This window comes from Antechinus flavipes, chromosome 1 (genome assembly GCF_016432865.1).
Source record: "Antechinus flavipes isolate AdamAnt ecotype Samford, QLD, Australia chromosome 1, AdamAnt_v2, whole genome shotgun sequence".
Classification (NCBI taxonomy): Eukaryota; Metazoa; Chordata; class Mammalia; order Dasyuromorphia; family Dasyuridae; genus Antechinus; species Antechinus flavipes.
Genome location: NC_067398.1, coordinates 29,793,258 through 29,817,643, shown reverse-complemented (window position 1 = coordinate 29,817,643; position 24,386 = coordinate 29,793,258). Strand labels below are relative to the sequence as shown.

Here is a 24,386-nt window from a genome sequence, read left to right as displayed (position 1 = left end):
GTGTGGTCGAAGGTGATAAATTGGGTGATGGGGTGTTGGAAGACAGAAGCCTTAAAGTCACAAGTTTTAAGTGGTTCATTTTTTTTAAAGCAGGTTCAGTCTTCAGGGCCCCACTCTAGGTATGCTCTGGACCTTTTAGATTTCATCCAAGTTGCTGGCTTCAGCTAGAATGTCTGTGCTGATGCGTCCTAGCTATTGTCTAATTCGTCGCTAGACATTTCCTTCCTAGTCCCAGCCTTCATGACCTCATGCCTACCCAGTTGCAATGGCCTGATATTTGGTATCCCACCCATCAAAGGGTGGGAGCTTGGCTAGAAATCCTCTGGGAACACAGGCACCTTTTAACACACTCTAGATGCTGAAAGAGTTATGGGGACCTCTATGGCCACTGATTAATCTAATGAGGAGAAAAAAGTGATGGAGAAAAAGGAAAAGGCATTAGTATAGACCTGAGCTTCGTTCATTGATAGCAGGGCTAAAGCTCAGCATATGGTCATTGACTTGAGCTTCCTGTGAAGTGTCACCGTGGACCATTTTACTTGTGATCTCAAGCCCAGGATTCTCCTCTCTAAAGAGAAAGGGAAGAAAGGAGGGGATAAGCAAGGGATAGAAAGAATCTTGGGCCTCTGCACATTAAAGCCTCCATACAATCTTCTTTGTGGTCTTGGTCTTTTTATGGAAAATTGGCTTTAAAAAAAAATTCCCTATTTTTTTGGTCAACAAAACTTTTCCTTGAGCAGAGAAGGGATCTTTGCCCTTTGTGTCCAGCCTCTCTTTGTGAGACTTCTTATAGTAAGTTCTGCCAGTTTAGATGATGTTCATGTTGTCAGCAGGAGAACCTCAGTCTTATTGGAAGACCTGCTTATGGCATTATCATGCTATCGGCAGAATAACTCGTGCTGTTTCCCTGTGACCTCTCTATTTCTCTTCCTGGATCGTCTGAGACAAACCTCTCGATAAACTTGCTCATCTCTTTTGACCTTACTAACATGTGTGCTGAAAAGGGGTCTCAGTGGAGCAGAATTTTGAAGCTGGAGCCAGGAATCCTGCCCCTGGTACTTACCACCAGAGTGCTTTCCTTGTTGTGTTTCTATACCCTCAACATTTAAATTGTTTCTATAATTGGAAAAAAAATAGATGGAGATTCAAAATGGATCAGCTGGCCCTTTTCTCTCTTGTTTCCTCCCAGTTCAAAATGCTTCCATCTTTAATGGACAGCATATTCATTGAGATGCATTTGGACCCAACACATTAAAGCCTCAGTACAATATTCTTTGTGGTCTTAGTCTTTTTATGGGAAATTGGCTTAGAATTCCCTATTCTTCTGGTCATGAAAACTTTTTTCTTGAACAGAGAAGAGATCCTTGCCCTTCATATACATTCTCTCTTTGTATCAAGGTTTCTTATAGTAAATTTTGCCAGTTTGGGTGATGTTCGTGTTGTCAGCAAAAAGGAGAGTCTCAGTCTTCTTACCTCAATAATGGGAATGAGGATATCCATAGTGTCCATCTCAAAGAGTTATTGTGAAACCTAAGTAATATCATCTGTGAAAAACTATGATATGGAACCCAGATTATCACAAGCTTTAGAAGCATTGGTGGAATAGCAGATACATGTTCTCAAAGTCAGGTGGATTTTGGTCCTGAACAAGACACATCCTCTCTCAACTTTTTTGTGTAGCACATTCATGAGATGGGAGTTAAGGCAAACATCAGAGCAGACCAGCAGCCTCCATTCTAATTCTCTCCCCTCACCCCCATACACACACACTTACACATATATCCATCCCTCTTATTTTTGGACAAAAGCCTATAGGAGAACCTATGGCCACTCCACTGATAATCTTGGTTTTTCTTTAACATCCCTAGTGGCGCTCCCCGGTGTGTGAGTAATGCCGTCACTTAGGAGGGTGCTTGGGCCTCAGAGAAAACTGCAGGAAATTACAGTATGTTGCAAGGAACTCAACTGCCTTGTAGAAAAAAAGTCCTTAGGAAAAGGAAAAAAATAAATAAAATTGCCCCCCAAAGAAAGCAAACAATTTTAAAACATTCTCTTGAATAGCTTTCCTTTCACGGGAAGTCCAAGTCTAACGATAGGTTGTGTTCCCATTGAGCCCATTCTTAAAGGATATGCTGTGTTCCTTTTTAGTTTCCTAGGTTCAGCTTTCAGCTCTGACTCTTAATAGCTGAGCTACTCAGGGCATATTCCTTAAGGTCTCAGAACCTCTCCCATCCTTTTTCTGTAAAATAGGGATAATATTATAGATACACACTCATCCACTCTCTCTCTCTCTCATGCGCATACACACACAACCATAATACACATCCCAACTTCCAGGGGATTGTTGTTATTTTTAAAAAACTGAAAATAATAATTACAAACACATAAATTGTTATTACATACATTATCAGCTGGGTCTGGCTTTGAAGTTAGAGAATCTGGATTTGAATTCTCAGGTTGGCGCTTTACTATCTAGGTAACCTTGGGTTTCCTGATACTCCCTGGGACTGAGTTTTTCTCACCATATATGACTCAGATCAAACTCTCTGATGTTTTCTCCTAACAATGGCTCCAAAGTGATAGCTATGTATATGAATATATGTGTGTATGTACATATAGGTGGATATAAATATAGATATCTAGATAGATATAGATATAGGTGCTACATATAGATATCTAGATAGGTAGATAAATAGATAGATAGATAGATAAATGTAGATATATTTGCCCCATGCGGGGTTCCCAAATGTGTTTAACAACTTTAAAGCATCAAGTTTAATAGGTTAGAATAGATAAACTTTTAAGTAGCTTCCAGCTTTAAGTCTATGACCATATGAATCCTACACTCTGAAAGAAATCCATTCTTGCCTCTATATTCAGACACCTTCTGTGTCTCCAAGAGTTCATTTCTGCATTGGAGGGCATTATATTGGTTAGATGTTACTGGTAACCACAAAGTGATTTCTCATTTTGTGCCAAGTTCTAAGTCACCATCGCTTGGAGTGACCACTTTACAAAACTCACTGCAACATGGGTCATTGTTGAAATTAAAAAATAATAATAATAAGTTTGAAGGCTGTGCTTTGGGTCTTTTTTGTAAATGGCAAATAAGTGTTTCAATAATAATTGCTTTGGAAGCCTTTAATGATGTGGAAAATGATTAAGAAGCAACAGAATAATTCTGAATATGGACAATCTCAATGTAAAACAAAACAAAATAGTGAGATCACAAGTGAAAAAAATGGAGAAAAGCCAACTCCTAGGCTTTATTCAAGCACTGATGTTTAAAACAATCCTTGCTTGCTTTTGTTATCATTTAATCTCATAAATGCCAAAGTTGGAAGTGATTATTGAAAATGCTTGGGGGAAAGCAAATAAGTGAAATGGGGATTTATCACTTACCTGTTTCATTTGCATTAGATTTAGGCAAAGAGAGATTCCAGAAAAGGTGTTTCTCCCTTGTCCCCTGTGGAGGGATGGTATCATGTGACAGAGATAATTGACCGTTGCTGTAAATTCTTGCTGATATTCCCTAAGCTGCCCTTTCCCAGAACATCATCAGCACCTGAAAACACATGCACACCCCGTCACCAAGAAACTTTCTGAGCACATTTCAGCCCTAGTAGTTTTCCATTCATGATATAAGTTTTTGTTTCTAAACCATGTCTTTGTTTCTTTTTGATATAGCTAGAATTGAAATATTTAGGTTTTCAATTCAATTCAACAAGCATTTATTGAGAACTTTTGTATACGTCCAAGGTTCTGAGCTATGAGCTAGGCATATAAAATCTATAAATAATAATCATTCTTAACCTTCCAAGGACTTCCCTTCTACCAGAGTTTGCCCTTTCATCAGGGCCTAGAATTTGGAAAAGATTATTAGATTGGCAAATTCTTTTCCAAAATCAATCAAATGAGCATCAACGAGCAATCAATGAGTATCTACTATATGCTACTGGGGATAAAAGAAAAACTTAAATACTCTCTAATCTCCGGGAGTTTATTTCTATTAAAAGAGATCATACATATATAAATATATGCAAAACACGTGCAAGTTTTTTGAAAGCAGAAGGCAACTGCAGCTGGGTAAATCAAGAAAATCCTCATACCGAAGATAGCTGCTGAGCAGAGATTTAAAACAAATTAAGATTTCTAAGAGGCAAAGAAGTGAGAACGTATTCCGGGTAGCAGTGACCATGGAATGTCATGTGGGAGAAAAAGCAAGAAGAATTTGTCTAAAATGAAATTACAAAATTCATTACAAATGAATTTGGGGGGCAGGGGCTAGAGGCAAGAAATGACCTATCCAGGAACATCCATCTGGTTTGAGATAGTAATGATTCTCACTCCAGAACTATTTCCACTCCTCCATACTACTTACTTGTTGTTGTTGAAAATAGTTTATTTTTTCATCTTTTAAATTAAATCGATTTTTTTATTTTTTTATTAATATTTTTATTTATTTTCTAGCCTCTCCACCTATTATATTGTGGGTCACATAGCGAATACCCAAATAAGACTTGTTAATTGGACACCATGAAGGAAGCTTTGTGCTCTTGTGTGGCGATCATTGGAGAGATGAAGGCCCAAATTGCGTTTTTTAAAAGGACAGGCGGCACTGGTGGCATGTGGAAATCCATGATACTTTTTCCAGAGCCTTAGGTAATCTCAAGTGCTGTGTGGATCCCTATTTTTAAAAAAAATCTCCAAAGATTAATTATCCTCTGACTTTAGAAACCGTTCTCCCGAAGTCTTCCAGTAGCAGGCAGCCTCCAGGTGTAGAGATGGAGCCGCCGAGGCTTAAGCCTGGGAAAGGGGAGGATCCTAACCTAAAATTACCCGCCTGCCGGAGCGAGCCCAGAATCCTCTTGTGGGCTATTATTTCAGCGAGCGTATATTAACTGTGCTCCGTTCGGGGAGGCGGAGCTTCGATGATGCTCATTGTTGTTGTTGTTTTCCCCCTCGAATGAGAGGGCTGCCTCAGAAGGATGGGGTGTAAGGGAGAAGCTGGGGCACACTGGCATGGAGTCGGTCTGCCGGCCCCCTGGGCAGACCGTGGGAAGAGAGGGCTTGGGAGCACGTTGCCCAGAGCGTGCGGGATTTGCTTTGACGTTCATTTCCCCACATGTCTGAGAAAACATTCAGGTACTCTGCACCCCCGGTGGCTCCTAAGAGAAAGATGCACGTTATATAAGTGTCATCCTCCCGCCAGGTGGGCTTCAGCATCTAGACGAGGGGGCTGTGCCTTAATGGGCTCTTCCCCCGCCGTTCCATGATAACTGAATTCGACTTCGAAGCTAACAGAATGTTAAGAGCGTTCTTTCTTCTCCGTCGGTTGGGGAGCCCGAAGCGGTTTGTGGGAGCGGTGCGATCCTCCGCGATCTGCGGGAGAATAGTTTTTATAGTTCTTTTCCTGTAGCACGCACGCTCTTCCTCCGGACTCAGTCTTCCGTAGAGGAGGTGTGAGGGGGGGTGGGGGGAGGGTTGGGGGGGGCCGGTTTAAAATTTAATTAGAAGACACCAGGTCTGGCCCGGTGAAGCTTAACAGAGATTTATATAAGCCACTCACAGGACAAGGCTGTTGCTGTGGGAGCTTCTGGTTGGGCTCGGCTACTGCAGCCGGGGGACTGGACTGCTCCCAACAGTAGAGCATGCGAGGAACCACACTGAAAGAGGAGTTTGTTTGAGGTTTGGACCCTGGTTTCCAGCAACAGCCTGCCGTCCTCCCCGGATCAAATCTAGCTGGTCTAACGGCAGCCAGTCGCGCCTGGGAGTGGGCACCAGACGCCGGAGCCCGAGGGGAAGAGGGGATGGCTTCTCTGTTCTTGTGTGGGATGGAAAACCTGCTCTTCAATGGCAGCTGTTTAGTGTGGAACCTGGCCGTGTCCAAGCTGAGAAAATGGTACACGCAGAGACTCAGGGCTTGCCATTACGTACTGAGGACGTGGTACAGGCAAAGGGATATATACCAGGTAAAGTCGCCCACCTTGCGCTTGCCCTCAGTGGGATCTTGTTTGTTACTCTCTTAACCTGTGGGATTCTCTCCTTCCTCCCAACCGCCCCAGCCCCTCCCCTTCCATCCCATGCATCCAAAGGGGGTGAGGATTACTTTTGGCTAGTGGGGGAAATCACCCAGAAACTTGTGTGGGACCCGATAAACAGTCTTTCCTCCCCCTCCGAGACCATTCCGAGGGGAAAGCTGGGAGTTCCCGGGATTTCTGAGCATCTGTTTAAAGGATGGGGATGTTAAAAGGTGGCCGCTGAAGAGCCAGACGTGGGGCTGCCGCCCTGACACGCAGGTTATTTCATTGCTCGGATAAGGGCCCCCTTCCCAACCATTTGGGTGGGTTAGGATTATTAACTCAGACCTTTCCTTCTGGGTTCAATTCAAAGGAAACCGTTTCCCTGCTGTGACGGGGGTGGGTTTTGCACCAGCTTAAGGCTGATGAGATTTTTGCTGTATTGGCATCCTGATTTCCTTTCTTTTTTTTCCCTTTTCCTTTTTTTTTTTTTTTTTTTTTCCATCGGGCAGCCCAAACACGCAATGCCGAGCCAGGAAAAGCTGAGGCTGGGTTGGATTTTGAGTCTGGTTTTTGAAAAGCAGGACCACAAATTCTGGAAATCCTGCAGCAGGATGACAGACTGGGGAGTGGGGAGGGAGAAAAGGGGATACTCCAGAGAGTGCCGGAATGCTCGTGCTTGGGAATAATCCCTGACACACAATCTCCTTATTTCTCCACTAGGTCCAATCTTGCAGGCAAAAAATGCAGCAACTTTGCTCAAGCATGGGATTATTAACCATGCTTGCGATAGCTTCTGCCCACTTTTTTTTTTTTCTCTATTTAAGAGAGAGTCATGAATTTTCCAAGTCTGGCACTTTGATCTTTTAGGTAAGGATGAATCTATCTACTCTAAAGTTGTACTTCCTAACCAAGGATATAGAAGTGAACTGAATGATTTTATTAATGGCAAAAGGTGGTTGGCCTGCTATAGATCCTCATGTTACACACACACACACATACATATCCCCTACAAGTAATAACTGTCATTTGTATGTAAAAATTTTCCAAGTCTGGTACTTGGATATTTTAGGTAGAGATGAAGCTACTCTAATAACTGTCATTTGTATGTAAAATATCTTGTATGTTGCCCATCACCAGCAAGCAAGCCTCTATAAAGTCTCTGTAAAACAGATACCTCCCATCCATTCATCCAGCCATCCAAGTCAAGAAGTCATCATTTCATCTTATGAAGTATATTAACTAAAAGTCTTAATGGAAGAGACTGTCAGGAGAAAGTCTAGTTCATATAGAAGTCATGTCTTGAAGTGGAGAAAAGTATTTTGCTCAAAACTTAGCTGGTGATTTTTTGGCTCAATGGTTACCTTGCACTTTATAGCACATTATGTGATATCTTGAATATCTCAAGCTCTCTGGCTCTATTCCCCATTCAGGTTCAGTTCAATCGATACATCCTATATCAGCCCTTACCTGATTCTCCAACCCTGAAACATTAGAACTTCTTGCAACTCTGAATCCCTGCCTCTCCTCCCTATGCTGCCCTTCCTCTACTCCAATTCTTTTATATATACTTATCTGTCAACATTTTTTCTGAACCAGGTAGAGTATAAGCTTCTGGAGGGCAAGAACTGTGTTCATTTTTGTTCTGGTATACTTAGGGCACTAGTATAGTATCTGACTTAATAGATGCTTACTGAGTTAAATTAAATTGCCTATTAAAATGAAGCTATAGCCAGAAAGATCAGAAGCAGACCAACAGGTAATATTTTTAGAATCATTTCAATCTGTTTCTAAGCTGTTGTATGTTCTGGGTAATTCATTTGGCTTTCTGAATTTATAAATACCTCATGGGAATTCACCATTTTGCTAGGTTTATATAAAAGACCCTCAGAAAGTTTTCTCTCTCTTTCCCTCTCCCTCCTTTTCATCTCTTTCTTTTTTCCTTCCTACCTTTCTTTTTTCCTCTTTCCCTCCATCTCCTTTCCTTCCTTTCTTTCATTCTTTCTAAAATCATTTTTCCTCTCTTTTTCTTTTTTTAAATGTTGGACAAACCTAAATTGGGAGAATGAAAATGTCCAAAGGACATTGATTTCACAATCTAAGGATTAAGGCAATTGATTTATGGCTTATTGCAGACCTTGCCACTGATCAGTTCAAAAGAGAAGCTTCTGGAAGCAAGGAATGAGGGTAACTCTATATAGGGCTTACCATTATCACACAGGACAGCAAATTAAAGGACCCAGTTGCCCAAAGCATGACTCATTTTTTTTTCTTTTGCTATAAAATGGACTCCAGCCAAGGCAACCTGTCTTTACAAGGTGCTAAGAAATGCTGAGGTTCAGTGGAATGAGAACTGAATCTTAAATAAGAGGGACTTCTGTTTAACCTATATCAGATTGCTTGCCTTCTTGGCAAGGAAGGAGGGGAAGGCGGGAAAAAATGGAAATAAAAATCTTTAAAAATAAGTGTTGAAAACTCATAAATAAATATAATAAACTGAGTAAGGCTTTAAAAAATCAGAGAGAGCCTTGGTTTGTATTCCATCCCTGACATTTCCCAATTGTGTGACCTTAAACAAGTCACACAACTTCCTGAGATTTATCTGTAAAGTGAGAGCATTAGACTGAGTGATCTCTGAGGTCTGTCTCTTCCAGTTTTAAACGTATGATGGAAGCCAATAAAATGATGGCAAATGATTTATCTGTGTACAGACATCAAAGCCAAGGAAGGAATAACAGGGAAAGGCCAAAGATGACTTAAGACAGTATCAAATATGAGGCTCAGAAACCCGATTGGGAAATATCTGACAAAATAAGCTAAATAAGTTAAATGTACACATACACACATACATATATAATTTTAAAAAGTAAAATTACATTTTAAAACTAAGTCGATGTGCAACCTGCAGGAATCCTCAGGTACTGATGAGTGGTCCCTATTTCTATTTGAAAATGATACAATTATCTAAGAGGTTTAAGAGCTTTAGTTTCTCAGTGAAATGGATTTTTAAACAAATCTTTAAATGTGGGTTTAAGACTTAATTGGAAATAGGTAATAGGCAAATACTATAGTAATATAAGGTTGTAAATGAGGTCAGAAGACTTGGGTATGATACAATATGGTATCCTGGCTAGAAAAAATATGTTTTGAATAATAATAGGAGCAGATAGTATTATTATCATGTTTACTATGTGTCAGACACTGTGCTAAAGTGTTTGTAAATATTGTTCATTTGATCTTCACAGCAATCCTGAGAAATATTATCCCCATTTTACAATTAAGTAAATTGTAACACACAGTTGAGGCAAACAGACTTGTCCAAGGTAGTTTTTGTCACACTGGTAAGAGTCAGGCTTGATATTGACTGAAATCAATGCTCTTTCCAGTGCACCTCCATTCTATCTTTTTTTAAAATAACTTTTTATTGACAGAACCCATGCCAGGGAAATTTTTTACAACATTATCTCTTGCACTCATTTCTGTTCCGATTTTTCCCTTCCCTCCACTCCCTCCCCCAGATGGCAAGCAGTCCTATACATGTTAAATAGGTTACAGTATATCCTAGATAAAATATATGTGTGCAGAACCAAACAGTTCTCTTGTTGCACAGGGAGAATTGGATTCAGAAGGTAGAAATAACCCGGGAAGAAAAACAAAAATGCAAACAGTTTACATTCATTTCCCAGTGTTCTTCTTTGAGTGTAGCTGCTTCTGTCCATCCTTGATCAATTGAAACTGAGTTAGATCTTCTCTTTGTTGAAGAAATCTACTTCCATCAGAATACATCCTCATACTGTATCGTTGTTGAGGTATATAATGATCTCCTGGTTCTTTTCATTTCACTCAGCATCAGTTCATGTAAGTCTCGCCAGTCCTCTCTGTATTCATCCTGTTGGTCAGTTCTTACAGAACAATAATATTCCATAACATTCATATACCACAATTTACTCAACCATTCTCCAATTGATGGGCATCCTTTCATTTTCCAGCTTCTGGCCACTACAAACAGGGCTGCCACAAACATTTTGGCACATACAGGCCCCTTTCCCTTCTTTAGTATCTCTTTGGGGTACAAGCCCAGTAGTAGCACTGCCAGATCAAAGGGCAGTTTGATAACTTTTTGAGCATAGTTCCAAATTGCTCTCCAGAATGGCTGGATGTGTTCACAATTCTACCAACAATGTATCAGTGTCCCTGTTTTCTCACATCCCCTCCCACATTCTGCATTCTCTTTCCCTGTTATTCTAGCCAATCTGACAGGTGTGTAGTAGTATCTCAGAGTTATTTTAATTTGCATTTCTCTGATTAATAATGATTTGGAGCATATTTTCATATGCTAGAAATAGTTTCAATTGCTTCATCTGAGAATTGTCTGTTCATATCCTTTGACCATTTATTGATTGGAGAATGGCTTGATTTCTTATAAATTAGAGTCAATTCTCTGTATATTTTGGTAATGAGACCTTTATCAGAACCTTTGACTGTAAAAATGTTTTCCCAGTTTGTTTCCCTTCTAATCTTGTCTGCATTCATTTTAAAAACTTTTCAATGTGATATAATCAAAATTTTCAATTTTATAGTCATTAGTGATCTCTAGTTCTTCTTTGGTCATAAATTCCTTCCTCTTCCACAGGTCTGAGAAGTAAACTATCCTATGCTCTTCCAATTTATTTATAATCTCATTCTTTATGCCTAGGTCATGAATCCATTTTGACCTTATCTTGGTGTATGGTGTTAAGTGTGGGTCAATGGCTAGTTTCTGCCGTACTAATTTCCAATTTTTCCAGCAATTTTTGTCAAGTAATGCATTCCTATCCCCAAAATTGGGGTCTTTGGGTTTGTCAAACACTAGATTATTAAAGTTATTGGCTATTTCGTCATTCTATCTAAGTATAATTTAATAAAGATATCATGAAAAAGATTATATGGTATTGTTGACCAAAGAAATATCAGTAACTATTACTTATACCAAAGAATAGAAAACACAAATTTTTTTTAAAAGTTTATAAAAACCACTGACCATGTCAACAAAGTCTAATATTGTCTAGTTTTCCATCTCTGGAAAAAACAAAAACAAAAAAGGAAGAATACATTCCCACATCCTTTTTTTTTCTTTTTGTGGAAAGGAGAGGCAAGCTTGATCATTATAATTTCATAGAATTCAGTTTTGATTGTTTTGCTGCTGTTCTTTCCATTTACTATTTCTATTACTGTTGTAATCAGTCACTGTATATGTGACTTTCTTGGTTATACTCAATTTCAATTTGCCTCAGTTCATTTAAGTCTACTCATGCTTCTTTTTAGTCATCATTTCTTACAAGACAAGATCCCATCCATTCTTATACTATGACTTGTTTAATCATTCCCTAATTGGTGGGCTTCTGCTTGGTTTCCAATTATTTGCTAATACAAAAAATACTGCTATAAATATTTTAGTATATGTGTGTGTGTATACTTATATATGTATGTATGTGTAAATGGATAGAGAAAAATATGTAACCTTTTCTTTTGTTATCTTCTTTGGAATAGCTGTCTAACAGTGAGATCTCTAGATCAAAAGGGATACATGTTTTAATTATTTTCTTTGCATAATTCCAAATTGATTTCCAAAATTGTTGAACAAATTGCAGTTCCACCAACAATGCATTAGTGTACCTGATTTCCCACAATCACTCCTACATTGACAATTCCTATCTTTTGTCTGCTTTGCTAATTTTCAGCACTTTTTTAAATCATTGATTTGATTTTCTTTTATTTCAGTTGTCAAGTATTTGTCTCGTTCCTAGTTCTCTCCTTCTAGAAAAAGAAAACCCTTATAATTAGTACAATGAAAAAATTTCTTATGTCGACCATGTGTAAAATGTCCAACACTTATTTCTAAAATGCAGCCTTTTTCAAGAGAGGTACATGAATAAGGAACAAAATATGAACAGAAGTATTGAATACTTTATTTTGATGTATTCTTTCTTGCTTATTAATCTGTAGTCATTCACCTTCATTTCCTTAATTAATGATAACAAATAAAGTTAATGTTGCTCAGCTAGTGTCATGTACGATGATGGTTCCACTAAAAATTGTAATTTCTATGTGATAAAAAAAGGAGGGAATGCTAAATTCCCCATGACTTCATGGAGGCACACAAGACCATTTTATATGAGAGGAGACCTCATTGTTAGTCATTCCAGTGATAAAAAGAAGTAACTTGCAGTCAGAATAGGCTTTGCTTGTAAGGGAATCTAAAACTCATTTGCTTTGGGGGTGGGGAAAGGTAGGGGAATATCCATTACATGGCAGTGACTAGAAATCTTTTGTAGTACAGTGTTTATTCATTCATGCTCTTTTTTTAATGAAACAAGATTAACTATTCACATGGCCTGTGCCAGCAATGATTTCTTGGTGGGGAAAAAATAGCAGAAAAATTAGTGTTCTATAATATGGAACATGTCCCATATTTTGATGCATGTAAGGTACGAATGGCTTATTTAGCCCACCAACAGCTAGGCAGGTGGCTGTTTATTTCTAGAATAAATATGAATAAAGAAAAAAAAGTTGTAAGACTGCTACTATTTAACTAGAAATAAAGTATTGGAATTATCAGTAAAGACTTATTCTTGGTTGACTCTAAGAGTAAACTTAGTGTTTTCAAGGGCAGCTATAATTAAACTTGTAAATTTGTATAAGTCTGATTCATCATTCATAGATCTGTTTCTAATTATACTATGCCTGAGAAGGACAGATCATCCTCATTACTCCTATAGGATTAAAGACATTTTTAAAGCTAACCAACATCACTAAAGAAAAATGGAATGGGGGCAGCTAGTTGGTTCAGTGGATAGGGCACTAGCCCTGAAGTCAGGAGGACCTGAGTGCAAGTCTGGTCTCAGACACTTAACACTTCCTAGCTGTGTGACCCTGGGCAGTCACTTAACCCCAATTGCCTCAGAAAAAAGAAAAAAAGAAAGAAAAAAGGAAAATGGAATGGAGAAGGCTTGTTGAAGTAGGAAAGTACCATGGTGAGTAACATGTTGAATAACATAAGTTCTTTGGCATTTGTAATAAAGTCTCTTATAATTCCAGGGAACCTGGGAGGCTGGAGTTGTCACTAATACCTGTAGTTTGGTCATTCAAATGACTTTGGATCATTTATTCACCATCTACTATGAGCTAAGCAGAAAGAGATTGGGGTCTTGGGGCCAGACTCAAGCCTTGCACTCAAAAATACCTGGGTTTGTTCCCCACTTACATTGTGTGTCTAGATCAGTGGCTCCCATTGAATGCTTCATGAACCCCTTGATGCGGTTCAGAATGATGGGCAATGTATTCACACTTAAAACACTTTAATGGTGCCTTGAACAATAATAATACCAAAAAAAATATATTATGAATAGTATATCAAATTACCCTGAGGTATTATCTTGTTGTTGTTATTGAAAGGGATTGGAAGAACAAAAAACATTGGGAACCACTTCTCTGAAAACTGGAATAGTGAATAGAGTACTGGACCTAGAGTTCAAATCTAGTCTCTGCTTTACATGCTGGGCAAGTCACTTAAGCTCTGCCTGCCTCAGTTTCCTTGATTGTATAATGGAGATAATAATAGCTACCTCCCAGAGTTACTCTCTGCCTGCCTCAGTTTCCTCGATTGTATAATGGAGATAATAATAGCTAACCTCCCAGGGTTACTCTCTGCCTGCCTCAGTTTCCTCGATTGTATAATGGAGATAATAATAGCTACCTCCCAGGGTTACTCTCTGTCTGCCTCAGTTTCCTCGATTGTATAATGGAGATAATAATAGCTATTTCCCAGGGTTACTCTCTGCCTGCCTCAGTTTCCTCGATTGTATAATGGAGATAATAATAGCTATTTCCCAGGGTTACTCTCTGCCTGCCTCAGTTTCTTCGATTGTATAATGGAGATAATAATAGCTAACATCCCAGGGTTACTCTCTGTCTGCCTCAGTTTCTTCAATTGTATAATGGAGATAATAATAGCTATTTCCCAGGGTTACTCTCTGCCTGCCTCAGTTTCCTCGATTGTATAATGGAAATAATAATAGCTACCTTCCAGGGTTACTCTCTGCCTGCCTCAGTTTCCTCGATTGTATAATGGAGATAATAATAGCTACCTCCCAGGTTACTCTCTGTCTGCCTCAGTTTCCTCGATTGTATAATGGAGATAATAATAGCTATTTCCAGGGTTACTCTCTGCTGCCTCAGTTTCCTCGATTGTATAATGGAGATAATAATAGCTATTTCCCAGGGTTACTCTCTGCCTGCCTCAGTTTCTTCGATTGTATAATGGAGATAATAATAGCTAACATCCCAGGGTTACTCTCTGTCTGCCTCAGTTTCTTCAATTGTATAATGGAGATAATAATAGCTATTTCCCAGGTTACTCTCTGCCTGCCTCAGTTTCCTCGATTGTATAATGGAAATAATAATAGCTACCTTCCAGGGTTACTCTCTGCCTGCCTCAGTTTCCTCGATTGTATAATGGAGATAATAATAGCTACCTCCCAGGGTTACTCTCTGCCTGCCTCAGTTTCCTCGATTGTATAATGGAGATAATAATAGCTACCTCCCAAGGTTACTCTCTGCCTGCCTCAGTTTCCTCGATTGTATAATGGAGATAATAATAGCTACTTCCCAGGGTTACTCTCTGTCTGCCTCAGTTTCCTCGATTGTATAATGGAGATAATAATAGCTAACATCCAGGGTTACTCTCTGCCTGCCTCAGTTTCCTCGATTGTATAATGGAGATAATAATAGCTATTTCCAGGGTTACTCTCTGCCTGCCTCAGTTTCTTCGATTGTATAATGGAGATAATAATAGCTAACATCCAGGGTTACTCTCTGTCTGCCTCAGTTTCTTCAATTGTATAATGGAGATAATAATAGCTATTTCCAGGGTTACTCTCTGCTGCCTCAGTTTCCTCGATTGTATAATGGAGATATAATAGCTATTTCCCAGGGTTACTCTGCCTGCCTCAGTTTCCTCGATTGTATAATGGAGATAATAATAGCTATTTCCAGGGTTACTCTCTGCCTGCCTCAGTTTCTTCGATTGTATAATGGAGATAATAATAGCTACTTCCCAGGTTACTCTCTGTCTGCCTCAGTTTCTTCAATTGTATAATGGAGATAATAATAGCTATTTCCCAGGTTACTCTCTGCTGCCTCAGTTTCCTCGATTGTATAATGGAAATAATAATAGCTACCTCCAGGGTTACTCTCTGCCTGCCTCAGTTTCCTCGATTGTATAATGGAGATAATAATAGCTACCTCCCAGGGTTACTCTCTGCCTGCCTCAGTTTCCTCGATTGTATAATGGAGATAATAATAGCTACCTCCCAGGGTTACTCTCTGCCTGCCTCAGTTTCCTCGATTGTATAATGGAGATAATAATAGCTACTTCCCAGGGTTACTCTCTGTCTGCCTCAGTTTCCTCGATTGTATAATGGAGATAATAATAGCTATTTCCCAGGGTTACTCTCTGCCTGCCTCAGTTTCCTCGATTGTATAATGGAGATAATAATAGCTACCTCCCAGGGTTACTGTAATGTTCAAATGAGGTAACATTTAGCACAGCACCTGCTACATAGTAAACACTACATCAATAGTAGCTATTATTATAATTAGTATTGTTCTAGGTTATAAATCGAGGCATCAGGAACTGAACTGCACTGTAAAAGGAAGGCTCACTTGGGAGTATCAGTGAAATCACAGGTCCTACCAACCTTTCACAAATACTAAGAGGCAAGAAATAGTCCCTCCCCTCAAGGGATTTTCATTTTCCTGAGATAAGACAGAAGCGCATCTTAAGGCCATGAGTTAGTTGTACAGAGTATAAGCCTAGAATAACTCAGTTAATACCTGAGCTTCCCCCTCTCCCCCCGCCCCCGGCTGATGTGTGGGTCAGCATGAGATAATGTAGAGGGAGGGCTTCTCAGCCCACAGCGTTATGGGAACATCAGTGATTATGATCATCCCGCAGACTTCATTAGCGCCTCCGAGAGGAGATGGCTATCGCCAAGTCCAATAACCCAAAGTTGACACACCGTAGGAGGCAGGATATTGCCACCTGGGTAGCTGGGGAAGCTGGAGGAAATTAGATCACGTAATAGACCCAGTCAGGTGGCCCCTTTGTGGCAGGGACAGACCTTAAAGACTCAGACTCAGGTGACACGCTTAAGAGCTCTTGGCTACTTCTTGGCCCCCAGAATAAAAGCATGGAGGAAGGTTTGAATGAGTGTTCACTAAGTATTTACCAGTCAAGTGCCAGGTTGGGGTTAGAACTGCAAAAGCAAGCAAGCCCCTGCCCTGCCCTCAAGGAGCTCCCAGTCTAGTACTGGGCTTCCTAACCTGACTTCTATGAACTTCTCCGTTTAATTTTAACATTTTGATAACTATATTTCCATACATTTGGTTTCCATTGTAATTCACAAGTGTTTTATTTTCTTTTTAAAATATGATTCTGAGAATGGTTTACCATATTTGTCAAATGGATTCAGGAGGCTATAAGAGGTTAAAAAGCCTTGTAATAGAGGCACACAACACATAGAGATGGGTAGTCAAGAGAACAAGCATTTATTAAGCACCCACTGTATGCCATGCACAGAGCCAAGTGCTGGGGATACAAAGAAAGGCAAAAATAGAGCCTGTCCTCAAAGAGCTTAAATTCACATTCTGCGGTTACCTTTTATTTGTACTACATATATATCTCATTTATGTATAACTTTTGTGCATGTTGTCCTCCTCCCTTAGAATGTAAGTTCTTTGGGGGTAGACACTGCTTTTGTCCTTCTTTGTATTCCCAGCACCCAGCACAATACCTGACACATAGTGGGGACTTAAACGCTTATTGATTGCCATTTCAGTGGTGAAACACTGCATAAAAATCGGTATGTTCAAAATATATGCAAAGCAGATAAAAAGAATCTCACAGAGGAAGGCATTAATCAGTGGGCAGACCAGGAAAGCTCTCCTGTAGAAAATAAGATTGGAGATAAATCTTGAAGGAAGCTAAGGGGACCAAGAGGCAGAGGTGAGTCCTGCAGGAGTAGGGATTGCAAATGCAGAAAAGCTCAGAATGGGAAAATTTTTTTAATATTTTATTTTATTTAATAATAACTTTATATTGACAGAATCCATGCCAGGGTAATTTTTTTACAACATTATCCCTTGCACTCGTTTCTGTTCTGATGTTCCCTCTCCCTCCCTCCATCCCCTCCCCTAGATGGCAAGCAGTCCTATATATGTTAGGTATGTTGCAGTATATCCTAGATACAATATATGTTTGCAGAACTGAACAGTTCTCTTGTTGCACAGGGAAAATTGGATTCAGAAGGTAAAAATAACCCGGGAAGAAAAACAAAAATGCAGATAGTTCACATTCGTTTCCCAGTGTTCTTTCTTTGGGTGTAGCTGCTTAGAATGGGAAATTAAGCATGTTCAAGAAACAGTGAAAAATCCGTAAAACCGGATTGTACAATACACAGAAAGGAGACTAAGAAGGTGAGAATGGAAAATCCCAAACAGAGGAGGTTATGTTTAATCCTAGAGGTAATAGAGAGCCACTGTGGTTTGTTGAGGAAGTGACACAGATCGATGCTTTAAGAAAATCATTTTGTCAGCCGAGTGGAGAAAAGATTGAGATGAGGAGAAAGAAGCTTGAGTCAGGAAGAGTTTATTGCACTTGTCTAAGTGACAGACAATGAGAACCTGTACCAAAGTGGTGTTTGGATGATTGGAGAGCAAGATACATAGATGAGAGACTTTGTGAATGTAGAAATGACAAGATTTGACATTGGGATTTAGCTAGTCAGTGAAAGTGATCTCTGTGGATGAGTCAGACCACAAGGAGTTTGGCCCAGAATGGTAAGTCCTCCAGGTGGCCCCTCCAAGACCTAGTGAATTAAATCTAGAGTGCTAATTGACTTGCCTTTGAAAATACAAACAAATCATCCCTCTGATAAAGCTTTTTAGAATTTTATCAAGAATTAAGGCCATCACTTAACGCTTCCTGGCTATGTGATCCTGAGCAAGTCACTTAACCCCAATTGTGTCAGCCAAAAAAAAAAAAAAAAGCCATATTCACTAAACTGGAGAGGGGAAAGTCTACATTCTTCTCTTTTTGGAAAACTAGGATGAGATTTACTAGGCTTCAATCCTTATGCTATTTTTTCCTTTGTATTTTTCAGAGTTCCTACCCTCAATTATTTTATAGTTTAGGAGAGGAAATGACAAATATAAAAATATTAAGATAGATTAAGATTATAAATACTATGCGAGATATATAGAGTACTGTGGGAATTCATCCAACAAAGCAAGAACATTAATTCGAAGAACCTGGGAAGGCTACATTGAGAAAAGTGGCAGCTGAATTAAATCTTGAAATATGGATGGGTCTAGGCTACCCAGGTACACGATACAGAGTGAGGGCATCCCTGGTGAAGTAACAGCAAGAACAAAAGTGTGGAGGTAATAAAACACAGATGATGTTTAGAGAATAGTTCGTCATCCTGAATGACTGGAGGGCAGGACACGAATAATATCAAAAACGGAAGAAACAGCTTGAAATATTCCTCACGATCACCGAAATACCGAGCTGAGGAATGTGGGCACGATTCCTTAGGCATTGTGGGGCCACTGGTGCTTTGGGGGAGGAGAGAGGGGACACATTCTGAGCTGTGCTTTAGGAAGAACATGTTATTACAGAATGGTGAGTGAACATCTGGAAAAGGCAGAGGTGACAACAGAGAGGCAGCAGAAGCTTCGGATTGTGCCAGGCTACCTTTAATTGCCCTTTTTTCAAGGGGTTCCTGAACTGATGGGTCTGGATGATTTTACTTAGTGGACTTATCCATTATGGAAGTTGCAGATGCAGAGAAATTTTGAGGTGGAGAAGGAAAGATGAGCCAGTTTAAAACAGATAATCTTCTCAACAAATAATATGTAGAATAATCTGGAGAAAAATATGGTGTGGGGAATCAACTGGAGCTGGGGTCAGGGGGATCTTGAGTTCAAATCCCACCTTTGAATTAACCATTAGCTGTATTAACATTTGGCAAATCACACTTTCAGCCTCAGTTCCCTCATCTATAAAATGAGAATGATTCTACCTCTTTTGCAAAGGTTATTGCTAAAGTTAGTTAAAAGACTGTATGTAAAATAGAATATAGCTATCAGGTATAATTATGGCCATTTATTAGAGAGGATGGAGCATGGATTTTTAGATAGTTTAGAGGTTTAGAGCACTAGCAATTAACATGACCATAAAAAAGTCAATAAGAGATGAATCAGTCAGTACTGGGTACCCACTTGCAGTTAAAGGGACTTGAGAGTACTTGAGATGACAAGGATTTTTATATTTTTTTCCTAGAAATTCTCATTAGCATAGGGGCAGAGAAGGTGGATACTGGGGATGGTGCCAGGATAAGGCATTCATGTACTTGAGTTCAATTTTGAAAAATGATACCACTTATACTGTACTGCCCACCAGACACTTAGATCCAACCTTCTCTGGCACTAGCTAGAACTGAAGAGTGAGCTCTTCAAGATTTTTTTTTCTTTTTAAAAAGCACAAATGTGGCCTCATTTGTTCCTCAAAAGCCTGGGAAACAAGTGCTTTTCATTCTTTCCATTTTACAAAGGAGGAAACTGAGGCAAAGCTATGTTAAGTTACTTTCCATCAATTAGACAATAAACATTATGTATTTACTATGTGTTACGGATACAAGAAAAGACAAACAATCATTCCTGCCTTCAAAGACCTCACAATCTTAACGGGGAAAGACAAGAAATAAAAAAGGGGAGAATGAGAGGTGACTCATGAGGGCATGTAATGAAATTCTGAATCCAAGTGGGACATGATGAAGTATCTGCCTTGGGTCCTTTCCTTAAATAAAGGATGTCTGGCCTCCCATCCCTTCCAGTCAGAAGGAGAGAGGGGTCCAAGGGACAGGGAGCTCTGGGAAAGTGTGGGTTTCAGAGCTGATTTGTTCTTATGGGAAGATCAGTATCTGGAGATAATGGGGAAGTCCAGGTGAGCAGCCAGGTAGGAAGTGACACACAGCTTAGTGTCTGAGGCTGGATTTGTCCTTGGCACTAGGTCCAATGCTGCTTTGGTGTCTACAGCATAGTGACTTGACTTCTATTTACCATGGAGAGCAAATTTATCAGACATTAAAAATATGTTTTTGCTGTTTGCTGAGGCAATTGGGACTAAGTGACTTGCCCAGGGTCACACAGCTAGGAAGTGTTAAGTGTCTTAAGGCCAAATTTGAATTCAGGTCCTCCTGACCTCAGAATTGGTGCTCTATCCACTGCACCACCTAGATGTCCTACTAATGTTTTTTAATAGCACATCTCTTTGAAGATTAGGGTTTTATTATAACCAGCTCTAACCAGACAGTGAGAGCCAATTGTTAAATGTTTATTATAAAAATAAACATTAAAAAACAATAAACATTTCCCAGTTTTGCTTGGAAATCAGCAAATGCTACAAAGCATGATCTCCTTATGTATAAATATATAATAATTTGATATATAGTATTATATATAATCTTAATTACATAGATAGTATAATGATTATAAATATAATATATTCCTAGGATTATAATAAATGATGATGTGATAAATAATATGATAAATGTGATATATAAATAATAATAATAAATTTAAACTGAAGTGTTTACCACCAACTTTTTCTTCCCCACCCTACAAGTCCGTAATTAAAGCATTCATCATCACTTCCATCTAGGGAGCTACATGCTTTGCCTATCCTCAATCTTGGCTCTGAATGGCAGTAATCTTAAAATCCAATGGATTATCATGGCAAGATGATTAAAGACAGAAAAGATGAGATGTGATGAACACTACTACCCTGGCAAAGGCCCCTGTTCCTTTCCAACTCTTAGAAGCCTCAGCTTCCTCAAAGCTCAGGAGGGGCTGTTGGGTGGTGCAGGGAACAGAGCAGAGGCCCTATGATCAGGAGGATCTGAGTTCACATTTGACCTCAGATACTTTATTCCTACTAATTGAATAAGTCACTTAACCTTAATTACCTTGGGCAAAAAAAAAAAAAATCCACAGGGGCTACCTCCTTGTAGCCTTTCCTGATTTTCCCCAGCATCCAGAACCTCCCCCTCCACAAACTTTCTTGAATTTATTAATTTTTAAAATCTGTATATATGTTCATGGGTTGTTCTCCCCCGCAGAATGGGAGCTTCTTAAGTTAAGGACCATCCTGCATCTGTCTTTCTAACCCTAGCACTATATCTGATGCATAGTAGGCATTTTATAAATTGTTGATTGACTGATAGCATGAACAGGCCGAAGAAAGTGGCAAGTGAAAGAATAAGGATGAGTTGAGAAATTTTACAAAAAGGCGAATTTGAATTCGATGTCAGAAAACACTTCCTCAATAATGAAAACTTGTTAAAGTAGAATGGGCTGCCTCCAAACACATGGGCGCTCCCTCATTGGAGGGTTTCAAAGCAGAAGCTGGATGGAAAGGCGCTGGTCAGACATGTGGCAATAAGGACTCCGTTTGGGGTTTGGATTGGACAAAGTGGCTTCTGAGTTGCTTCCAGCTCTGGGATTCTGGGATTTAATTAGCAAGATTTGGAGAGAGAATAGATCACAGTGAATATGGAAAACAGGTTCAGTAAGAAAAAGCAAAGAGGGAGGCGGGGAAACTGGGAGATTTCAGACTTTAATGTACCCTTCGCAGACAGATCCACAGCAACACGAGTCCCAGACTTTCTGTTCTCTTCACAGCGGTTATAAAAGGCTAATTCCCTTTATATCTTAACCTTACTAAAAGTCACTTTGTGCATTTGTGCCCCTGTCCCATTAGGCGACATACACATCGCCACATAAATAATGCTTCTGTGCTGTATTTGCTGGACAACCAAAACAAGACATGTATTATGTGAGATGCTTGGGGGGGAGTTAGAGTCATAGGCGACATCACAGAATCACATGAAAATAGGAGACATACAGAAATCATTTGCAATCGACTATCTGCCGTTCTTGCCACGTTCATCTGTCCAGCCCCGGAGAGCCGCCACTTGGAGCTAGAGACAGGCAAGCCAGGTAGTGCTCTGGACAGCGACGTACAAGGGGAGATACTGCTTTAATATGATTGCACATTTTTCTTTTTTTGCTTGTTTGTTTTTGTTTTTGTATGGCTTAAATTTCCTCCTATTTCCTTGGCCCTCCCTTCTCCGCTGCCAGTACACTAAGCATCTGCCAACCTCTAGACAAATTAGCATCCTAGTATGATGGGAAGCGGGTTGGATTTGCAGCTAGAGGACCTAGTTCAAATCCTAACTCTGACATTTACTAAGTGAGCACCTTAAGCTTTTAATTTTCTTTAAAATGAAGGTATTCCATAGGACTTTTGATGAAACATGCTGTCTCAGAGAAAGAAGGGATATTATCTAAATATAGACTAAAACATACTATTTTTTACTTTTTCCTTCCCTTTTTTCTTTCTTTCCTTTTCTTTTTCTTCCCCTTTTCCTTCTTTTTCTAATTCCTTTCTTTTCTTCCTTCCTTTCCTCCTTTTATTCTCTTCCTTCTTGTCTCTCTTTGTTTTCTTGCTTCCTTCTTTCCTTCCAAGTCTTCTTATACAAAATAACTAATATGGAAATGTTATACATGATTGCATGTGTATAATCTAACTCATATTTCTTACTATCTAAGGGAGGAAAGGAGATACAAAGGAAAGAGAATTTGGAATTCAAAACTTTTTTTAAGTTAGAAATTTTAATATGCAATTGAGAGGGAAATAAAATATTATTTAAAAAATAAAATGAAGACATTAGATAGATGCTCTCTTAGACCCCTTTCTAGCTTATCCTCATCATTTAGCACTGTATTTTTAGTGCTTAATAAATGTGTTTCCCATATTCCCACATACATTCCCTTAAGAGGCATAGTAGCTAAAGTACTGGATTTGGAGAGGACCTGAGTTCAAATCTTATCTCAGTTACTTACTAGCTGAGGTGTAATGCTTGTTGAACCTGTCAGCTTCAGGTTTTTAATCTGTGAAATGGGCATCTGATTCACAGGATTGTTATGATGATCAAATGTGAAATGTAAATCTTGAAGGACTATCTAAATGTTTGTTATTATTATTATTAAGTACAAGATGATTTGGGTAGGAGGTACTAGCAAGTGGAAGGTTCAGAAAAGTCTTCATTCAGAAAGCATGACCTTGAGACTTGAAGTCAATGGATTTATAATCTAAATCACTAGATTCACAGAATGAGAGGTAATCACAGAGGAAGAGGCACTAGCAGCTGGTAGGACCAGAAAAGACTCCTGTAGAAAGGGGGTCTTGATTGGAAACTTGAAGGAGACTGACCTAAGGAAGGAGAGTGAGCGCATTAAAGGTAGATGAAGTGCCATGTGTGAGATTAAGGAAGAAGACTGGTTTGACTGGACTATGGAATAAGAGAAAGAATTTATATAGTAATCCAGAAAGTTAGGTTAGGACCAGTTTGGGAAGAGCTTTAAATCCCACACAGAGGAGTTTATATTTGATCTGGGAGTAACTTTAAGAGCAACTGCCATAAATCAAATAGGGCAGGGGTTTTTAAACTTTTTTAAATAGGGGGCCAGTTCACTGTCCCTCAGACTGTTAGAGGGCCAGACTATAGTAAAACAAAAACTTTGTTTTGTGGGCCTTTAAATAAAGAAACTTCATAGCCCTGAGTGAGGGGGATAAACGTCCTCAGCTGCCGCATCTGGCCCGTGGCCGTAGTTTGAGGACCCCTGAAATAGGGATATGGCATTTTAGGAAATCACTCTGGTAATCGTATGGAAGATGAGGTAGAATGGGAGACACTGGGGAGAGGGAAATCAGTTAGGAGGTCATGGTAAAAGGCCAAAGTTGCCATGATAGGGCTGTCTGAATATCATTCTTTGAAGGAAGCTGTTAGTGGAGATTTGAGTCAGTATTATATCCATGAGGCTGACCTTTGTGGTCCCTATGAATCTCTGAATCAAACCAACCAATAATAACTTTGCTTAAGAAGTAAGGAAAATACTATTGACTGTCTAATTGGAAATGATGTAGATATTTTCTTAGAAATTTTCCCTGCAGCCAGTGGGTAAGCTTTAGGCTCTACAAGGAAGATGATAAATTATCTTATTTAATAAATCACCCAATCCCTCAGATCTTGTACCCATCCTGTGTTATCTGATGCTAACTGTCTGAAGAAGAAGAAGAACAACAACAACAACAACTGCAGGCAGGAGCCCGAGGAACATGGGATACTTTCATAGGCATTAGAAACACAGCAACTAAAGCATTCATTCTCCTGACATGGTCAGTCTTTGTTTATCCTTGCTATG

At 39.3% G+C, this 24,386-nt stretch overlaps 1 protein-coding gene and 1 long non-coding RNA gene across 4 annotated transcripts in view; one reads left to right on the top strand and one right to left on the bottom strand.

The window, feature by feature from the left end:
- The window catches only part of FRMD4B (FERM domain containing 4B), a 350,691-nt gene that overhangs the window by 134,912 nt on the left and 191,393 nt on the right, over positions 1–24,386 (top strand). The window contains exon 1 of one of the 2 annotated variants that reach the window (XM_051980648.1): positions 5,499–5,972. The exons of the other annotated variant lie outside the window; for it this stretch is intronic. Within the exon in view, the coding sequence (XP_051836608.1) occupies positions 5,811–5,972 (162 nt within the window). The 5' untranslated portion in view covers positions 5,499–5,810. Of the gene's footprint in view, positions 1–5,498; positions 5,973–24,386 lie in introns of those variants that run through there. 2 annotated transcript variants of the gene reach the window in all.
- LOC127551159 (uncharacterized) lies at positions 11,946–16,396 on the bottom strand. Of its 2 annotated transcripts, none has more exons than XR_007951021.1 (3): positions 15,303–16,396; positions 14,534–14,598; positions 11,946–14,081 (listed from the first exon to the last, which is right to left on the bottom strand). It is a non-coding gene; the product is annotated as an uncharacterized LOC127551159 (long non-coding RNA). The 2 variants fall into 2 exon arrangements; XR_007951020.1 differs by lacking the exon at positions 15,303–16,396 and having other exon boundaries at positions 11,947–13,624; positions 13,691–14,081; positions 14,534–14,734.